Raw genomic sequence first — 20,155 nt, 5'->3', positions numbered from 1 at the left:
TGGGTCGCTGTGATTTTGCCAAGCAAGACATGCTCCGAGATCAACACCTTATGATGATCCTGGATCAACATAATTGTCCAAAAATATAGACTTAACTCAATCCCTACCCCGATACCTAATTCTACCCATAATTTATTCCTAAAATCAGTGGGAAATTATAACTGATTTACAAGGGTGTAGAAGCACCTACAGTAACACTGATAGTAAGCCTAAACCAGATATTTCCTGAAAATGTATATATCTATTCTGATTGGTTGATTAGAATGTTGATCCACGAACATGTTGTACTTGGTGAAATCATGCTCACCGGTTCCTGTGATCTTGTCCTGGTGGCCGTCTAGGAGACAAGGTCTTCACTGGGGATCTGTCTGTCTCAGGGGCACATCTAGTTGCCCTGGTCTCCGCTGACATTCAGAACTGTTGAGGTAATCTCTAGGTGCTGATCCACTGGATAGGCTACTTACTGGATCTGGGTGATGAGCGTGATTTCATCAAGTACAACATGTTCCTGGATCAACATCCTTGTTGATCCTGGAACAACATTCCAATCAACCAATCAGAATTGAGATATAATTTCTCAAGAAGTATATGTTTTAGGCTTAAAATCAGGCTTATTAACCTTGTTAATCAGCTATCATTTCCCTCTGATTTAAGGAATAACTTTTGGGTATGGTTAGGTTTAGGGGTAGGGATTGGGTTAAGTCTATATTTTTGCACAACAATGTTGATCCAGGATCATCAAAAGATGTTGATCCAGGAACATGTCTTACTTGGAAAAATCATCGTGATTGGATCTAGTTGACTGCAGTGACCATCTGAACTGGATACAGACTGGATCTGGTGGCTACAGTGACCTAAGAATAAGAAATAATCAGACTAATATTAGCGTAGATGCCATTCTTCTAACGATGTAGCAAGTACAGTTCATCGGGTGTTATGGGAAATATTCCTGATTCAGATTTTCCTAATTAATGCAGCCTGAAAATCCTTTAATGGATAAGAATATTAGAAGTGTATTAGTGTGTTATGTGTGAGCCAGGTTAAAGAGATGGGTCTTTAATCTAGATTTAAACAGACAAAGTGTGTCTGCCTCCCGGACAGTGTTAGGTAGGTTATTCCAGAGTTTTTGGCACTAAATAGGAAAAGGATCTGCCATGCACAGTTGACTGACCTCTTCTGTGTTTACCGGGTGTCAGCTTTCAGATTGGACAGAATGTCCCTCCGGGCTCCATGTCTCTCCAACGTTATAATTTTGGTTTTAGGACAAATCACAGAATATTCTTCAAGTTGCACAAGGCTTTCATTAAAATCTTTCCATTCAGTTCCTTACCAGAACTGCTCAAAACCTTAAAAGCAGAAGTGTGCATTTTAAGAATTTACTTGTGGTATTAAAATTTGAAGCCTTGAGAGATTCACATGTATAATTGGAAGACAAAATCTTATGGCAGTGATGTGGAATATTTGAATATTCAGATGGGTGGCATTTGTAAAAAGTTACACTTCTGAGCGAACTAAATTATGAACCAGAGCTGCCACCACATCCAAGATGACTCCAGGACCAATATGTTTGTCTCTGGATTCTCGATATAGATTTTACAGAAGTCTGTTTGATGCTGTATTCTAATATTCTTAAACTAGAAGGAAAAATCCAACAGGAAATGACAGTTTTGGATGACTGTGGCTGGAATGGGAACTTCTGCTCTGTGGAATAGAAGCACTGTGGTTTGAGGCCTTTCTCTCTGTATATCTATGACAATTTTAGGTTGCTGCTTTTTTCTTTCTCTCTAAAGGGTTTCAGTCTATGGTCTCTGGCAGACAGACACTGGTAATTAATTCCATCTTCCGCCACAGAAACAATGTCCAGCATGAAGCAAATACCCTATACATCCACCCACTCACACTAAGCTCTTCTCCCTCAACTGAGAGTTTGTTCTTCACAATTCATCTTTCTGATTCTAAATATTCATCCAAACTTTTGTCTAGTCTCCCTAGTGGCTTTTATCAGACAGAGAAACCTTATGAACTCAATTTGGTCTACAAATTCCTTAAGCATTTCATACATGTAATATTATCCCAGGAGAAAACGAAATACAGTAAAAGTCTACAGTTAAATTAATCTTGACAGATCCACCTGCAGCACGACATAACCAAGAAGCTCTTTTGACAGACTTGTGATTACATAATGTTTCAGGTTTTAAAGTGAGAATGTTTTTTTCTGAAGCACAGTAATGAACACCAGGCTTCTGGGCACATAAATGGGGATCCATTGCCCCCTTCTGGATGGGTTCAGCAAGAACCAGAAAGTGATCAAAAACATTGTCATGGCCACTAGAATCTTCCAAACTTGAATATGTAATTTTCTTTCTGCAGTATGAAGGTGAAACCTTTTCTGTAGTAATCAATAGACATCGTTGTGTGGATTACTGTTATGCTGTATTGTCTGTAACAAGCTTATTTTTGTATCAAGGTATTGACCTTATTCTCCAGAGAAACAAGCATATCACAATATTTAGAATATTGTATTTGAACTTCCGTTCTGTGGTAGCTATATATTTCTGACATCGCTGTCTAAGAGCAATTTAGCTGGTAAAGTGTATTTATATATTGTAGAGTTAACGAAAGTTATCGTGAGCACTGTAACATTTAAAGCAAATATCTTAACAGCTGTCAGTTGACCATTAAGATTTTAAAAAGAGCGTTTATTCATAAATCCGTGAAATCACTGTGGAAATACAACCAGAAGACAACAAACACAGTGCTAAAAAGGGGCGAGGCTACACAAAGTCAAAACATGGCAAGCACAGGCACTTTTAGGATGATGATGCCAATCATCGTCTTCAAGTTCAGAATCATAAAAAAAAAAGGTAGGATAGTTTTATCAGGGTTAGAACTAAACTCTGGAACACAATGGCCCTTCAGGGCAAGATTTGAGGAATCCTGGCCTAGGGCCTGCTGGTCCTGGAGCAGGGTTGGGCATCGATTCGTTTTTTTACGATGCCGGTGCCAAATCGATACTTTTAAAATGGTACCAGTGCTTAAACGGTGCCTGAACCGATACTTTAAAAAAAAAGAAAAAAAAAGATAACATTAAAAATATTTTTGCAAATAAAATAAACATAGCCTTCACATGCTCCTCGGATGCTCTCATTTCCAAAGGTGTGCCTCCCTTACTCAAAGGCTAATACAAAACAATGAAATACAAAACCACACATAATATTTCTACTGTATCTCTGTCAATCACCCTGATATTTAGTTAAACTGAGTGATTTGACGGAGTGCTGGGTCACTGTCTTCAGGCAGTTTTTTTAGATGACTGTGTGGTATGCCACAGGCACTGTACTATGTTTTATATCAAATATTAAAATTTCAAATGAAAATACCAACATGATCCTTTTTATAAAGTATGCATTCTTATGGGTTAAGGGCCGGATTTTCACTGGAGAAAAAAAAAACTCATTTTTGTGAGGAGCGTAGGATTGCCACCTTCAGCAAGGCAAACCCATTCACAACCCCTATTATGTCTACAAAGCTCTGATAATGTATGGAATGTCATCTTTACAGACTATATACATTTTAATAAAACAATAGGCCTAGATCTTTAGAAGAATGGATTTGTCTGTCACTTTAAAGGTGTGGTTCACAAAGTTCTTTCTTCTGTCGAACACAAAAAGATGATAATTTAAATGGGTCTCAAAAGATGTTAAAATGTATGTGTTAAATAAACCTACTGTATTACAAAGAGTTTGATTTGCATCTATTATGTCTTCTGGTCTAATTTGCTTTAACAAAATAACTATGCATGTATGTTTATTTAAATATATATAAAAAAAGAAATCTAAATTAAACTGCACCCCCCCCCCCCCAAACTAAAAACACTGCCTGAATTAAAAGAAAAGACTAACTTGAACACTTGTTAGACAACCATTTGAATAACAAAATTGAAAGCACAGCTTTTGTTAGTAAAAAAAAAAAAAAGTTTATTATTTTTTTTTTATTAGTAAAACACTTAAAAACGACAATACAAATCTTAAATGTAACATTATTTTGACTGTTGTGAATGGGTCTGGGACTGTCCACAGAGTTGAACAAGTGGTTTGTATCTTCTTATTGGATTCGCTTTAAATGTTGAGCGCTGAAAAATCAAAACAGGCATTTTACATGTATACCAAAAACACCTGATATTCTACAGCATCTTTAGATTGAATTTCAGAGGACAGCATTCTCACCCACTGCCGTTCTTGCATCTGGCGAAACTCCTGCAGTCTCCTCTCACGCTCAACTCTCCGTGCAGCATCACGCTCATCAAAAGAGAATGGCTCAAAAGTGGTCACTGTTGATGAAGTCCAATGTACTGGGCTACAAGCAACATTTAAGAGTGGGGGGCAGGGTTATAAATCACTTTAACATGTGGGTGATTGTGTGTGGCTTTTTCGACTTCACCTTTACCTGTAATCGTATCGGTTTTCTCTTCTGTTATTTTCATAAGCAGGTGAAGATGCTCTAAAAGATCCATCATCTGCCAAGACTGGTTTCACACACACACACACACACACACACACACACACACACACCATCATTTCAGGTTGTTACAAATAATGCACTGAGTGTATTTGCACTCTTGAGGCCAGTGCAGTCAAGATGCTCAGACTTGACATGAACACTAGCTCACTACAGATACTGTACTGCATACTACCTACTATATTTAGCAATGGACACAATTCTTCACAAGTGTATTGCTTTGTGGAATGGTATTAATGTAGTCTGCTCATGTGGTGTACCATTCTGAGCCAAAAAGAGTAGGCTTTTTAAAGCGCGTAGACAAGTTTTCCGTGCAAGATAAACCAGGATACATGTTCAATCTTTCCTTATTTCATACAGTATGGAAAAGCATTTTGCATGGTTCCTTACCAGTTTGACAGCTGTCCTGTTTCTGCAGAGGGGAGACGACGGCCAAAACGTACTTGCGGTTAGGCGAGAACGTTAACGGCTGTCTCCGTTTAAATACACTTACGTAGCTCTTATCGGTTTCTGTATCTGCGAAAAAATGGTTAAGAAACGGTCAGAAACCTTGAGGAAAAAAACTGTTTTAACCCCCTAAAGCTCTCGACGTGGCCCTGCAGCTGCGCGCGCGCTCGATCGCCTCTGGAAGAGTTGCTATGGAGACAGCGTCGCGCGCAGGAAAACAGTGACTGAAACGACAGAGATTGAAAGACTTCACGGCTCAAGAACTTCAACATTACGGTAAGTTATAAATACAGCGTCGAAAGACATAACTTACTTGACATAAATAATACTAAACGGACCAAGATGTAGAAAGTTCACATTTTAATCCTTGTATGATAATTAAGTGGGACAGAAGAAGAGCCCGAGACCATTTTAGCAGCTTGGAAGTGAACATTCGGCCAAGATTTGGGCTAAAATACAGAAAGTCTGCCTAATACTATTAAAATACTACACTGTAACAATATTTCACACTCTAACACTGTACATTTATACGTCTACCTGAATAACTCTGTGCGGCTTCCGTTTGTTCATTGTTATGTTGAGCCATGTTAACTATCGTTTGTTATTGTCACTGAAAGAATGAGCAGCCTTCACTAAATACGTGTCTCCAATTAATGAGGTTAATGGTGTACAGCTGCCACAAACTTACTCTAGCTCATGCAGAGGTGTAGTTCCAGATGCTTGGGTCAAGATTATGAAAAGCAGTGGGAAAAAGTTCATACATTGATTTAGCAGATTAAAATATAATTTTCATATGACTGTCTTTAAAAGTAAATGTATTATTTGTAGCTGATGAGTCAAGCTGAGGGGCGGAGCTCTGAGGAGGAGGAGGAGGAGGAGGAGGGGTCCAGTGAGAGAGCCACGCCCATTTCTGCAATAGCTCCAGAAGCTGATTCACATCATGAACAACCTGCTGTCATATCATCAAACCCAGCCCTGCAGTACCTGGAACAGGTAGAAGTTCTTTAAAATAAGAATATAATTAATCTTGTTAAATTGGCAAAACTGATAAAATACCATTACACTAATGTGATTAATGTTTGTGTGTGTATTTATCATACACCATGTGGTATCAGAATTGAGTTAAAAATGTGCTCAACTGAATTACTACGTGTGAGAAAAAGTCCAAAACCAACTCTCAACGTTTAGATGCAGTTTTATTAGTTTTATAAAAAAATATGAATGTACCTTTAAACGCACAAATTGAGGTGTTTGATATAATTTCACCAATATACAAACAGTCTCCTAAAAAGATGGCTAATATTGATTAGAAAAAAAAACTAAGCTTGTTAATTTCAGACTGGTAAAAAAAAATAAAAAAGTTCATCGAGGTCTGCCTAGTCACAAAGCAGTACTTAAAAACCTTTTTAAAAAATCATCCCGTGCTTTCAAAATGCTGTACATTTCCTCCTTAAATTTTACAGATATACTAGATTTTATCAACCTTATGGACCTTTAGTCCATGTCTGTTAGCTTTGAATAATATGTATAAGCATCCAGCCTACAGTAAAAAAAAAAAAATTCGGTAAAAATATATATTTAAAATGTATAAAGTCCACAAGAAGATAATGGGCAGAATAAATCAAATAATTTTAAAATAAGCTATTTTAAAAAGCTGTTCAGTGTGGCCCACCGAATACATCAACACATAAAAAATGCACCCATCAGGAGTACATAAATAGGATGGTGTAGTAAACCAGTTTGACAGAAGATGGCAGTAGCACATACACAAAAATATGAACCCATAACTCATGATCTGGTATATTTAGACTAAGATGATGGATAGCATTTTGATGTGGTTTGCAAATACACATTTACACTTTTTTTTTTAATGCAGTTCTGTTAAAGTTTGAGGATTTGTAATGAATCACAAGCTATATCTTTATAAGTTGTTCTTGAGGAAAAGTGTGTAACTGCCCCAAAAATAATTGTTCATTTAAACTTCATTTGGCTTAGGGTGCATAATTCTTTGGCCTTATCATCATTTTGACACTTTTAAATGCTTGTCTGTAGTTTGTCGGATAGTACTCAGAAGTCAGGTTGTGCCACGTGCTCCAGAAGATCCCATCCCTCTTCCCTTTGTACTTTGATTTGTAGTATTTGCCATTGAGGTTTGCTGACATGCAGGCATCAAACCACCAGCCCGACCCATAGTATGCTCCACAGTTCCCTGAGGGGTACATGTCGTTGTCCTTGTCCGGTGTACTGAAGAACTTCTGATCATGGTTGAAGTGTTTACTGAACTGCATAGCATTTCCAGCAGTCCCCGAGTACCCGCTCAAAGACAGACGATAATTGAGGAACTCGTTGGATACATAGAACTGTTCGTACTTGGCATACCCACGTGTGCCCTCATAATCTTCGAGCTCAATGCGCAGGATCATGTCCTTGGTTTTGGTAAGCAGGTGGATTTTATCATTGCCAAGCCAGTACTCGCCTTTAGGGTCACCAAAGCCCTTCTTGTAGTCAGCCCAGTTACGGTTGAAGCTCACGGTGCCGTTGATGCGACGCTGCAAGACTGTCCATCCACCACCAAATTCCTCCATGTCACAGTACACCGCAAAGCTGGCATTTCTGGGATCAGGGGTCACCTTGTACACCCCACTTTTTCTCTGCCCCAGTGTGCTGATGTCAGAGCAGTCTCTGGGAGTGATGAGGTCTGTGAAGAGAGAGTCTTTTAAGCAAGCTGTGTAATTTACACATGCATCAGGAACTGAAAGAATTGTTTCACCCAAAAATACAAATCTATCACCATTTAATCAAAATCAATCGTTTACTCAATGTTGTTTCAAACCTATAAGAGTTTGTTTCTTGTGCTGAACACAATACAATAGAATAGTTTCTGGTTCCAATTCACTTCCATAGTATTTTCCACATTCCATAGAAGTCAATGTATACCAGCAACTGTTCTGTTACCAACATATATCATTTTGTGTTTAGCATAAGAACAAAACTCATACAGGTTCGGAACCTCATGAGGGTGAGCAAATGTAAACAGAACTGTAATTTTTGGGTGAACTATCAATTTAAGGTCAGACAGATTTTAAAATGTTTGAATGTATGAAATGCTTTCATATATTCGTCCTGTGATGCTTGATAAAATTGTGTAGATGACGCAAAATATAATTTGGTTCAGTGGTGCTTATTGCATTTATTACCATGTGATTCTGAGACTAGAGTTCATCCCTGGAGCAGGTTTTAATTTTTGAAATGCAAGCATTGGTGTAATTCATTTTCCTTCCACATCTCATTTTGTAAATCCAAGTCAGAAGATTTCAGTGAGGTTTTGCAATACTATTCCAGAAGCCTGGGTCCTGGCAGTTAACTTGCCTAATAATAAACTGAAGAAACTTGCGATAGCCCTGGTTTGAGGAGGCATAAGGTGTAAATGATATTCTAGTTTACCCCAGTTCTGCGTGTCCTAAATAGGTTCTTATACATGACGCTGAAGACTGGAGTAATGACTGCAGAAAATTCAGCTTTGCCATCACAGGAATTTCATTTTAATATATACTAAAATACAAAACATATTTTAAATTGGAATATCATCATCTTTTTACAGTATTTTTGATCAAATAAGAACAGCCTTGGTGAGCATTAGAGTAGAGACTTTGTGCTCTAATACAAGTGTGTGCGTATACTGTACTGTATGTGTGTGTGTGTGTGCAATATTTCCATATGGTATTCTTTAAGTAGAATTATTTAACTTAATTTAACTTACGCTGAAATGGAGGATCTGGTTGAATTGTTTTTTGACGTGGACAATTTGTGCAAGTGTTGCTGATTTTGTTGACAATCCCGGTAATGTTCTCAACTTTTCTGTCCACTATATCCTCCACATTTTGCTGATTGAGGAGGTTAAGCTCCTCCAGACGGCCCTGTAGGGAGTTAATCTGTGAACGTGCATTCTTCAGGCTGATAGACATGCGATTCATCTTCACCTGCATGTGTTGTACAATGTCATTATCACTGTTGTTCCCATTCTGGTAGACTCTTGTGCTGGTATCCCCTCGACTCAGCTCTGCGCTTTTTGTTGGAGGGTCTCCACTGTCCTTCTGCAAGTTGAGGTCCACTTGCTGTGAGCTGCACTCCAAACAGGAGCTCTTCAACCTGTTTACTGTCTCCTTCAAGCTTTGCAGTTCCTTCATGGTCTTCTCCAGTAGACGGAATTGTTTGGGAAGCTGGATAGTCAGCGGTGGCAGTGTGATCTGGTACGGGCACTCTTCCTCATCTTCACATTGCCCAGCTGGCTTCAGTCTCACCTGGGAGCAGCTGGAACCTCCTGACACCCTGTCCTGAACCCCAGAGGGGCCACTACCAGAAGCTTCTACTTCCTGCCAGACGGCTATCAGCAGAGAACAGCACACGTACACCAGTTTCATGTTCTCAAACACAGTGATCCAAACTGAGACTGAGAACTGAAGAGAACTGCCTCATAGTGCAACAGCTTTGCCATCAATATCAGAGGAGAGAGAGCGAGAGAGAAAGAAAGTGTGGGTGGGGCAGCTGTGCATTGCATAATTGCACAGTCGACAACGCAGAAAGAATTTGGTGGAATAGGACCACTTACCCTTTCTCTTGAAACACAGAACTATGACTCAGTATTTAGGAATGATGTTTGTTTTTACCTAGATTTTAATTAACAGTATATGAAAAAATAAGCCAGATAAGCAATTCAAGTGCTATGAACTAGTTGGAGTTATTTTGTTAAAAAAGAATTAGATTTAAAGTGAAAGTTCATTAAAAAAATTAACACTCTGTCTTCATATACTTATCCTCATGTTGTTCCAAACCTGTACAAGTTTTCTTTCTTCTGTGGAACACAAAACCAGAAAGTTTTACGGTTTTATCTTTCTGTTTTTCAAAATCTAAGTTTTTCTAAATGTTTTATCTGAAAGAAAAAGAAATCATGGAGGTTTGAAACAATACGAGGGTGAATAAATAATGACAGAATATTTCACTTAAAAATTAAACTGCGTTTTACTCACATCTGAGACATCCCAGGTCGATATGAATTTCATCTTTTTAGATGAATCCAGGCGGAGGTATAAAAATTTTCTTTTTTATATAGGGCCGCACGATTAATCGAATGCAACATTTAGTCAGTAAAGCCGGTTTTGTGATTAGCAGTAAATCTCCATCACTTGCTTTCAGGTGGAACAGGATTTACTACACAGAGTCGTAGTTCACTGACAAGCTATGCATAGCAGATGATATAATTGTAGGATTATGAAATCGACAAAATCGTTTGCGATAATGACAACTGTTTGCGTAGCTTCTCAGTGAACTATGACTCTGTGTAGTAAATGCTGCTACATCTGAGAACACATGAAAATACCACATTTAATAACATGTTTTTACTCCAAATTCACTTAATTATGTCAGTCGAGTGTTTAAAATAAATCCTTCTGAGATGATGTGGCTTCTTAAACAGAATAATTAAGACACAATATTTCACTGTTTTCTAAGCAGTGATAAAAGCTATGTCGATAAGCATTTCATTATAGATGTACTTTATTATGATGAAGATTCTAATAAGAAAAACTCAAATAAACCCTTTTATTGCTGTAGTAGTGTGTTTATTAGTCACATTGAATCAATGAATGCAGTTAAATCTTCTGTTTATGCAGCTGCAGCGGGGATTTTCAGCACAAGAGCACAATTTGGACACAGAACTGTGCTATGAAACATACGCATGACAAGCGCAGCTTCTTCCTTATCATGATTTATTGCCTTTGCAATTTCAAATAATTGTGCAGCCCTACTTTGATCTTTCAAGCTCTATCATTGCTGGTGTTGCATTGGTGTTGCATTACTTCAGTCCAAAAGAAGTAAAATAAAAAGCACCCATCCATTAAAAAAAAGTGTATCACATGGCTCCAGGGGGTGAACAAAGGCCTCCTGTAGCGAATCAATGCATTTTTTGTTACACTACACAACATTATAATCACTTGAATCTAGTCTGCGCTTACTGTTGTAAACGGAAGCAGTTCTGGAGGAATTACGTACGAGGTCAGCGCTGTGCATGCGCTGCTCATAAGTGACGCATTCGTAGCACAGGGGACAGATCAAAACAAAACAACGGTCAAGAATTAAAAGAGAACAAGAATTTGTAAAGAAGAATGTCAGAGGATTTCGATATAAACCAAGAGGAGACTGGTTTTCATTTGCTAAAGTAAGAAAACTTTGCTTCTTTTGCTCCTGTTAACAAACGTTGGTTTTCATGAGACTTACCGGCACATGCGCAGCACTGACCCCATACGTCATGCTCCTTCAATTCTGAATATGGATATTTTTCTTACAAAAATGCATCGATTCGCTACAGGAGGCCTTTTTCACCCCCTAGATCTTTTTATTTTATTTTTATGGATGGGCGCTTTTGACTTAACTTCTTTTGGACTAAAGCCATGCAACACCTGCTGACTGCAATGATAGAGCTTGAAAGATCAAAGATAATTTGTAATATAGTATGTAGTATTGGCTGTAATACTTTGTTTGTAAGTAAGCTTTGTTTGGGACTTTGGTGTCATAAACTGTAGTATTTATTTAATCTTTAGCAGATGTGTCGAGACATCTGCCAGAAATAGCTTCGCAGTTTTGTTTTGTTTTTTCCCCCTATTGAATTGGTGCTGCAATTTTCTGCAGAAGTCTGTTATCATCCATATACTCCATTTTATTCTTCCATTTTCTTTCTAATAGATCCGCACAGAGAAATGTCACCCAAACTCCCTATTGTAAGATGTGCACTAGTGTCTTTCTTCAGAGCCATCCCCTCACATGTGTGCCACATGATTTCCCATAAACTTGACAGTAACCAGCTTTAAGTCTCCTGCCTTGGCTCACTGCAGGAAGTCTCAAAATAAAAGTGCTATAAAATAGGAAGTGATAACACACAAGCTGCTTCTCAAGAAAAATGTCCAGCAAAAGTCAAAAACAACTTCTAAGGAATTAAATTGGTGCAACATTATCACAAGTTCTTAAAAACACTGGCTATGAAATCCAGTCATTTGAATAGGAATTTGTGTTAATTTCACTTGAGGGCAAAAGATTTTCCCATGGACATTTTGCATCATTACAAGTTGGTCACACAAGTTTGCCCTGCCAGCCAACAGAAATGTTCTGGGTTTGAAAGTAACCTGTATCGCTACCCAAATGAAAATGGAAAACTGACCTTTTTTGTGACTGCACTTTAAGACATTACAACTAAGCATATTTAACAAGAGCCTCTATCTCACAGAACCTGGTTTTCATTTGTGTATTGTCTGTAAGTTAAATTAAGCTTACATCAAAGCAGTTAATCTGCAACATGATATGGATCCCAGCCCTGCACAGCAAGTATAAAATCTTTAAGTCTGGAAGAGATTTACTGCATATCTTGGTTACAAGCTCTTAAACCTTGTGTTTGTTTGTCTCCCTATAAAGGAGAAAACCACACATGTTCATATTTTCTGTTGATTATCAGAAAAGCTTGTATAGAAACGTCAGCTTCAGTGGTCAGATACTGTAAACAACACTCAAAGCTTAGATCGATCCTTTCCATTCTGGAGTTTGTTCTAAGACACACCTGAAATGAGTCTCATTAAATCCCCATCAACCTGTTTGGCATGCAATTATGCCAATGTTTATTTGGCTGTCGGATCATTGATAGTTCTTTTTCATCTTTGTCCTTAGCTGTTCTCCATGGGAAAGATCAGCGGGGAGAAAATGGCTCGTCTTAGGGCCAGCTACAACATCTTACATGAAACTCTAAGAAATTCTCAGGAAACAGAGATGCATCTGCTGCAGGAGGCAAAGGCCTTACGCACCACGCTGGATCAGAAGAAGCAGGAGCTGGAGAAGGCTGAGCTGTTTCCTGAGGGACCAGACACAGAGGTCAGCAGACTAAAACAAACGCTTCTGCAGTACTACAACCAGCTGAAGGAGGAGGAAGAAAGAGAATATCAGATGCAGTTCCAGTTTGAGTGGTAAGATGCTCTGCAGGACTATACCAAGATGTCTGGCTCTGCTTAGGCTCCATTTAAAATATGCAGAAAGAAGAGGTGTTTGACATGGTTTAGTGAAGGTTCTTTATCTGTATCCCTCCGAACACTCGCCTCTTCCTGTCCTAAATCAAAAAAGAACACTGTATGCTGAGTCATGGCTCACTAATTCCAGACAGTGTTTGCTGAACTTTTTCTAAGTAACGTTTTAACAAATATGTGAAATAGCTTTAAAATAGGGCAAAAGCTACTCATATTCTTAAAATTATAGCTGACCTAAAATTTTTAATTAATGTGGTTCCAAACCTCTAAGACCTTCGTTCATCTTCGGAACACAAATTAAGATATTTTAATGAAATTCGAGAGCTTTCTGAAATTCTCTATGCCCTCCACAGAGAGCATTTAGAATTTTTTTGGGATGAAATCCTTATTGGTGCTTATAACACTCCAAAGAGAAAGAAAACATTTAAATTGCATTATATGACCCCTTTAAATAAATAATCAGTGCTGTTAGAAATGAATGAATATATTCAGCATTTCGACACCTTTGTAAGGATGCATTAAACTTGGCAAAGCAGTTTAATAAAGGATTTATTGATCTCGTGAGTTAGCAAATTTTATTATAGAATAAATGTTTTTAACTGTATTAAAGTTTATATTGGAATATAACATAACACGCTGATCCTTTAACAATGCATAGGTGCAAAAAAATGCACACCTTTTGATCAAATAGTGATTTTGTGCACTTTATTTACTGTACCAATATTTTAAATTGGCCTTTGAACTTAGCGTTATTGCATGACAAAAAATACCTTGCCAAAGCACTGGCAGAGCCTTTTGATCTAATGGCGTTTTTAGCACTCCAAATACAAACTTTGCATGCAACAATCAGGCAGCAGTTGACAGCACTCTGATCCAATGGCATACAGGCATCATCAGATTGACAATACTCTAGCCCAGTAATGTTAGGGAATCCAGTGGGGGCGGCAGTCATATTTCAGGGTGACCATGCTGCTCTTTATCACTGCTAAATTATCCTGCTAAATGTAGTTCCAGTATGAGTACCCATTGGCACCCCTTCAGGCGACCGCCTAGCTTGCATATGCCTAGAAACACCACTGCGTTCAAGGCTCATAAACACAGTAAGGACATCATTAAAACAGTTAAAGGGGGGGTGAAATGCTATTTCATGCATACTGAGTTTTTTACCCTGTTAAAGAGTTGGATTCCCATGCTAAACATGGACAAAGTTTCAAAAATTAAGTTGTACGTTTGAAGGAGTATTTCTGTTCCAAAAATACTCCTTCCGGTTTGTCACAAGTTTCGGAAAGTTTTTTTCGAGTATGGGTCTGTGTGACGTTAGATGGAGCGGAATTTACTTATATGGGTCCTAAGGGCACTTCTCCCGGAAGAGCGTGCGCTCCAGTAGAGCAGAGCAGAGACATTCACTGATCAGAGCGAGAGACCGAATTGTCACAAAAGAAGTGTGTTTTTGGTTGCCAGGGCAAGACAACCCTGCACAGATTACCAACAACAAAAAAAAAACAGCATTAAGGGACCAGTGGATGGAGTTTATTTTTACAGAGCATCGAAGGAGTTGTGCAAATGTTTGTGTTTGTTCCCTGCATTTCGAAGATGCTTGTTTTACAAACAAGGCCCAGTTTGACGCCGGATTTGCACATCGTTTATTTCTTAAGGATAATGCAGTCCCAACGAAAAAGGGTCACGATCGTGTGTTGGAACCGCAGGCGGTGAGTAAAACTGCTTCAAATATCTCTGTGTTGTTAACTTAGCTATCGGCGCGTAAGCACATCAAGTAAACAACATGCCATGTTGTCATCAAACTGCACTTCCCACATGTACAGCTAAAAAAAAAAAAAAAAAAAAAAGACAACATAAAGTGGAACTTAGTCATTTTTCATAACCACTCGGCAAATATATACAGTTTCAATACATACTACTTAGAGACGTCCTGCTGTAGTCGTTGCTGCTGCTGATCTTGTTAAATTTCAGCCTCTGGATCTGATTCTGGATCATAAATAAACGGCTGAATCTGACTGTTAGCCATGGTTTGTTTTGGATGATGGTTTTTTCCTCACGGTAATGTCACAGCTTCCACATGCTCTCAACGCAAAAGCCTACTGGCGCTCGTGATTCTTTAGCTCCGCCCACACGTCACGCCTTCAGTCGGTCGTGTTTTCCCCGAAAAAACGGTACATACTATCTTTCTCTTATAAATATAATAAACCTAAAGACTTTTTGGAGTTATGAAGGATGCAGTACTACTCTATATGTACTCAAGATTAACAGGATATTGAGTGAAAACGAGCATTTCACCCCCCCCCCCCCTTTAATGTGACATCAGTGGTGCAACCGTTATTTTACGAAGCAATGAGAATACTTTTTGTACACAAAGAAAACAAAAATAAAGACTTTATTACGTGATACATGTGTGTACGTTCCTCTGCATGCAAGCAATGCATGCGCGTGATGCCGCTGACATACAATGCACCTTGATTACAAATTTGGAAGTAATTTACATTTTTGTTTGAACTATGCCTTTAAATCAGGCCTGTAGTATTTTGGTGTGGTAATTTTCGACTGATCAAAACCTCACTGCTTCCATGACATTATATGTGTGACATTACTGATTCCACTGTCAGTCAATCAATCGGTCAATCAATAAATAAAATAAATCAATAAAACATTTCTAATTGACAGAAAGCACAGAGTCTTAACAGTGTATTTACTGATTTTAAATTTTATACATTGTCTGAGAACCACTGTACTAGAAGTATATTTCATGCTTCTAAGTTGGTTAGACAGGAATTCATACTGCAGGCATGTTACAGCCAGATGTAGTTTCTACACATGTGGCTATTACAGCATGTCTTGAGTGGATCCTTCATCCTTAGCCAAACTGACATGGATTCACTTTGCACAGCATGCTTTTGCTCTCTGTAATCTCTTCTTTGTTGGGGCAGTTCGGTTCATCTAGAATATTTGTACACATTAAAATGTTCAATAACATTAGCCACATTTGTTTATATATATATATATATATATATATATATATATATATATATATATATATATATATATATATATATATATATATATATATAGTATATGTGTGTGTGTGTGTATAATTGTGAAATCTTTTTATATACAAAATTTTATATCATGCATATTTTAGTTCCTTTTAGTATGAATTGCTTCATATCTTGATTCTGTTCACGTCCTGATTTCTGTAAAATGCATGAAATGTTTTTCACAGAATTTTGTTTCTTCCTTTTTTAGTCTAAAAGAGGAGAAGCTCTGTCTTGAGAAAGAATACCAGGAACAACCTAAACCATCTGTAAGTATTGCTGGGACCTTGATGATTTTTGATAAATTAATCACTGGGTATTCCAGACAAATCATGTTGTTTCACTATGGGGACTGAAGTGCTTCAAAACACAAACACACACACACACACACACAACCCAAATTTTGCAATTATAAGACATCAAATATTTCTACATTATCTAAAATTAAAAAAAATAAGCAGAAGCAAAAATGTATAAGTTTATTTCAAAATCATGTTTATTTCCATGTTTATATCCTAGGTTTTTCAGTATGGTCACAAATGTTGGGTTCTCACTCTATATATTCATGTTGTCCTGTATGTCTTCAGGAGCTAGAAAATCGGTACATTGCCATGAAGAACAGTTGTGAAGAGGTGGGGAAAGAGGTGGTTCAGCTTAGACAGGAAGTGAAGACTTTAAGTGAGAGCATGGAGACTCAACACAAACATATTAATAAAGAACAAAATGAGCTGGAGAAATTGAAAGATCTTGTTGGAAGCAGTGAGGTAAGCAAGACCTGTTAAACACTAGGGTTGGAGTTTCTGTCCTGTGAACTTTGGGGTGTGGATTTCACATGTTAGCAATGTCTTCCTCCAGGCTGAGCTGGCTCAGGTGCTTCTCATTCCTGTTCAACTGGGAAAGGAGATCGATAGGATTGCCCACAAGAAATCGTATGTGGCTTGTTCCAGCAAAGTTACACAAAACACTGGAAATGTTTGACTGGCTAATTTGCACTGTATTTGTTTGCATGTCTTAGGGAGCTAGAGAAGCAGGTTGCAGTCATAGGGCAACACCGTATGGAGCACAGGGAACATCAGCAGAGGATGGAAGCAAAGTGCGAGGAGGTGAAGGAGGCCAAAAGAGAGGTGTTACGAGAACTAGAAGGCCACAAGTCTCAGCTGGTAGTTGCAGAGAACAAACAAGACAGACTCCTCAAAGAACTGCAGATGACCAAAGAAAAAGAGGCCATGTTCATGGACCAAAGGTTGGAAAAAGACATGTTTGCAAATTAGTCATATAGCTGTGTAATAAGTCAAATATATATATATATATATATTATGAGTAAATCTACTCTATTGATTGTTTTGATCTCCAGGGGTCTGCTGGATATCAACATGGAGCAGATTGTTGCTGAATGCAAGTCTCTGCGTGATAAACTGGCTCGAGATACGCGGCTGAAAGATAAGCTTATGCGAGCCCTGAAGAGAAATGAATTGCAGCTGAAACAGACCAGAGACTCTCTTGCTAACACTCAACAGCAGCATGAGAGGACGCAGGCTCAGGTGACTCAAAACATATCTAATAACTACATCTCGACGCTCACCTTTAGATGTAATATTGCTGCTTACACACGGTCCTAATAAAAAAAATCTTTATTATATCAATAATTATACTGTAAGAGTCTTTTTCATATTTTCCAGGATTTAGTAACATTTACTTAGAACTATTTATTGCAGACACATTATAAATATATATAATATTTTGGAACATCCTACATTTCAGAATTGCTGTACAATCATTTCTTTCTCACGTTATGTATGGAACAGCTGATCATGGTTCTTTTATAATAAAAGGAACTATTAGTTCCGTTTGGATTTTTGTTATGTAAGAGAAATGGCGTTGTAGCAAACATCCAGTCACGCCATATTTTCGGCATAATCTTTTCAATACAATAGAAAAAATGTAAACTGGAAAAAAGGAGACATTGAAATTGTAGAGATTATCTTTTATGCTGGTATGAAGTGTACGTTAGTAGTCATGAAATACATTTGGGAAGTTGATGCCCTGTGGTATGACATGGTTTACTCATTTAAAACTATTTTAAACAGCATTATTGTAATATATGGTAACATCATAGTTTTATAGTTATGAAGCTTTGTGAGCTGATTTTAACTGAGAGCATACAATGAATATTTTATCACAATTTTCAAATCTAGGGAAGGTCCAAGGGGATCTTTAAAATACTTTTGCACCAAAAACAAACGAAAAAAAAAAGGCCCAAGATACACTTCCTCTTTTAAATTATAGTCACATTTAATTTGTATATATATATATATAATTAATATATATATACATTTTTTTTTTTTTGCAGAGAGAGACAGTCCCAGAGGGTGACTGCTTGTTGCAGAGAAGAAGAGATCTGGAAAAGGAAGTGGAAAACTTAAAACGGAGTTGGATTAGCAAGGTATCATGTACATAATGACAAACAGCTTTCAGTATACATTGTCTAAATTTGGTGTGGAAAGATGCATTTCAAAATGAGCTTGTGTCAGAATCTCTTTAAGACAAGACATGTCACTCATTGGCCATCTTTGAAAACCTCTAAGGCATGCAAATGCAGCTCATATCTCTTTGGATGGGCAAACAACAGATTCTCCAAAACTGTTCACCAAGCTCACAATTTACATTTTGGATATTCTATTGTTTTTGGTTCGTGTCCATTTGTATGTTTAATTTGTGTATGTGTGAGAGAGCAGCAGTCTGGGGCAGATCTGAAGGTCCAGCTGGTTCAAGAGTATGTGGAGCAGGAACAGGCTTTGATTAGAGAGTCCTATCGCCGTAGAGACGAGCTTCATCACCTTCATCATCTCATACTTATCAAAGCAGATGAAAGAGAGCAGAAGAGCCGTGAGCTGCTCAAAGCACAGGTTACATACTACTCAATCCAAAACAGTTATATCAGCATGACTGTTGCCCTGTGGTTTTATTTCTGGGCTCTATAAGAGCAAACCAACCTATTCATCTTTATAGGTTGAAATTAAAAACACCCTCATATCATTTCAAACCTAGTTTTCTTTCTTCTATGGAAGAGAAAAGTCAGTATGCAATGAGAAGTACACAAAAATGGCAAAATACACCATAAAAAAAAAACATTTAAATATATGCTATATTCTGGGTCCATATGTGTTTTTCAAGTATATATTTATTCAAATGTTGCGGGTTTGGAACAACATGAGGGTGAAAATGTTTTTGACAGATTTTTTTTATTTTTTGGGTGAGCTATTCTGTTATGAACATATTGATATGAATGCTGTTGCAGCTAAAATATAAGCGTGCTAAGCAAGATCTGCAGGGGAAAGGACTGGTTATTCAAGAACACATGAAACAGACTCAAGAGACCCAGTCAAGGTATTTACTGGTGATTGACACATACTCATAGATAGGCTGAAACAGAGCTAAAACTTTTACCTAATCTAGAAAGAATTAATTTTGTTAGCTTGTAGTCTGTTCAGTAAATGTGTACTTGTGTGCCGCCTTACCCTCACCAGGCTGGGTGTGTTTGCTAAACTGTATGAAGTCACCAAGGGCGAGCGGAACAAATACCTGAGCCTGATCCACATCTCAAACCAGAACCTGACAGAGGTGCAAGAGAAGCTGGCCAAACTGGAAGAAAATCTCAAGACACTGCAATTGATTGCTATCAACAAAGACAAGTACCATGCTTTCACGTTATATGTTATACATACTTTTTTGTTCTTACAAAATACAATCTGTCTACATCACACCATAATATAATGTTTGGTTAACATGCTTGGTTTCACTCTAGGTTGCTGCAAAAGTCCCGTCTACAACATTCTCACAGCTACAAGCTCAGAGACCGCATGAAGAACGAGCTCTCACGGGTGTTACAGGTTCTGGAAGAAATGCACCAGAAACGAGAGGAGCAGAAATTGAACCTCGGCAAGCTCGCAGACACAATCAACATGATGGAGCAAAAAAAGTTGTATATGTGCAAGAGCTACGAGGCTGCTATGCAAGAGCGCAACCAGCGGTGCGAGAACATTACAAGATCTGTCAGGTGGAATAATCGCAGTCTGGGGTGGC

General features: G+C 38.0%; 3 protein-coding genes across 5 annotated transcripts in view; 1 reads left to right on the top strand and 2 right to left on the bottom strand.

The window, feature by feature from the left end:
- Nucleotides 1–3,976: 3,976 nt before the first annotated feature.
- sinup (siaz-interacting nuclear protein) lies at nucleotides 3,977–5,649 on the bottom strand. 2 transcript variants are annotated; one of them, XM_052555148.1, is made up of 5 exons: nucleotides 5,503–5,649; nucleotides 4,909–5,034; nucleotides 4,447–4,525; nucleotides 4,227–4,356; nucleotides 3,977–4,132 (listed from the first exon to the last, which is right to left on the bottom strand). In XM_052555148.1, the coding sequence occupies exons 1-5, from the start codon at nucleotides 5,549–5,551 to the stop codon at nucleotides 4,040–4,042; spliced, it is 477 nt and encodes a 158-aa protein (XP_052411108.1). In that variant the 5' UTR covers nucleotides 5,552–5,649; the 3' UTR covers nucleotides 3,977–4,039. The 2 variants fall into 2 exon arrangements, with proteins under 2 accessions (XP_052411108.1, XP_052411109.1); XM_052555149.1 differs by having other exon boundaries at nucleotides 5,279–5,511.
- The window catches only part of ccdc146 (coiled-coil domain containing 146), a 31,761-nt gene continuing 16,638 nt past the window's right edge, over nucleotides 5,033–20,155 (top strand). The window contains exons 1-13 of one of the 2 annotated variants that reach the window (XM_052555143.1): nucleotides 5,033–5,241; nucleotides 5,794–5,958; nucleotides 12,676–12,968; nucleotides 16,284–16,341; nucleotides 16,660–16,836; nucleotides 16,928–17,001; nucleotides 17,088–17,315; nucleotides 17,427–17,613; nucleotides 18,423–18,515; nucleotides 18,808–18,978; nucleotides 19,371–19,459; nucleotides 19,600–19,764; nucleotides 19,878–20,102. In XM_052555143.1, coding sequence (XP_052411103.1) covers nucleotides 5,797–5,958; nucleotides 12,676–12,968; nucleotides 16,284–16,341; nucleotides 16,660–16,836; nucleotides 16,928–17,001; nucleotides 17,088–17,315; nucleotides 17,427–17,613; nucleotides 18,423–18,515; nucleotides 18,808–18,978; nucleotides 19,371–19,459; nucleotides 19,600–19,764; nucleotides 19,878–20,102 — 1,922 coding nt within the window. In that variant the 5' untranslated portion in view covers nucleotides 5,033–5,241; nucleotides 5,794–5,796. Of the gene's footprint in view, nucleotides 5,242–5,793; nucleotides 5,959–11,012; nucleotides 11,180–12,675; nucleotides 12,969–16,283; nucleotides 16,342–16,659; nucleotides 16,837–16,927; nucleotides 17,002–17,087; nucleotides 17,316–17,426; nucleotides 17,614–18,422; nucleotides 18,516–18,807; nucleotides 18,979–19,370; nucleotides 19,460–19,599; nucleotides 19,765–19,877; nucleotides 20,103–20,155 lie in introns of those variants that run through there. The other variant, XM_052555144.1, reaches the window with a different exon arrangement.
- fgl2a (fibrinogen-like 2a) lies at nucleotides 6,143–9,469 on the bottom strand. Its single transcript, XM_052555147.1, has 2 exons — nucleotides 8,726–9,469; nucleotides 6,143–7,663 (listed from the first exon to the last, which is right to left on the bottom strand). Exons 1-2 carry the CDS (start codon nucleotides 9,384–9,386, stop codon nucleotides 6,957–6,959), a joined length of 1,368 nt encoding a protein of 455 aa, XP_052411107.1. The 5' UTR covers nucleotides 9,387–9,469; the 3' UTR covers nucleotides 6,143–6,956.

Source organism: Carassius gibelio, chromosome B4 (genome assembly GCF_023724105.1).
Source record: "Carassius gibelio isolate Cgi1373 ecotype wild population from Czech Republic chromosome B4, carGib1.2-hapl.c, whole genome shotgun sequence".
NCBI classification, from domain to species: domain Eukaryota; kingdom Metazoa; phylum Chordata; class Actinopteri; order Cypriniformes; family Cyprinidae; genus Carassius; species Carassius gibelio.
The sequence above is the reverse complement of the archived record's forward strand: the minus strand, read 5'-3'. Positions and strand labels throughout refer to the sequence as shown.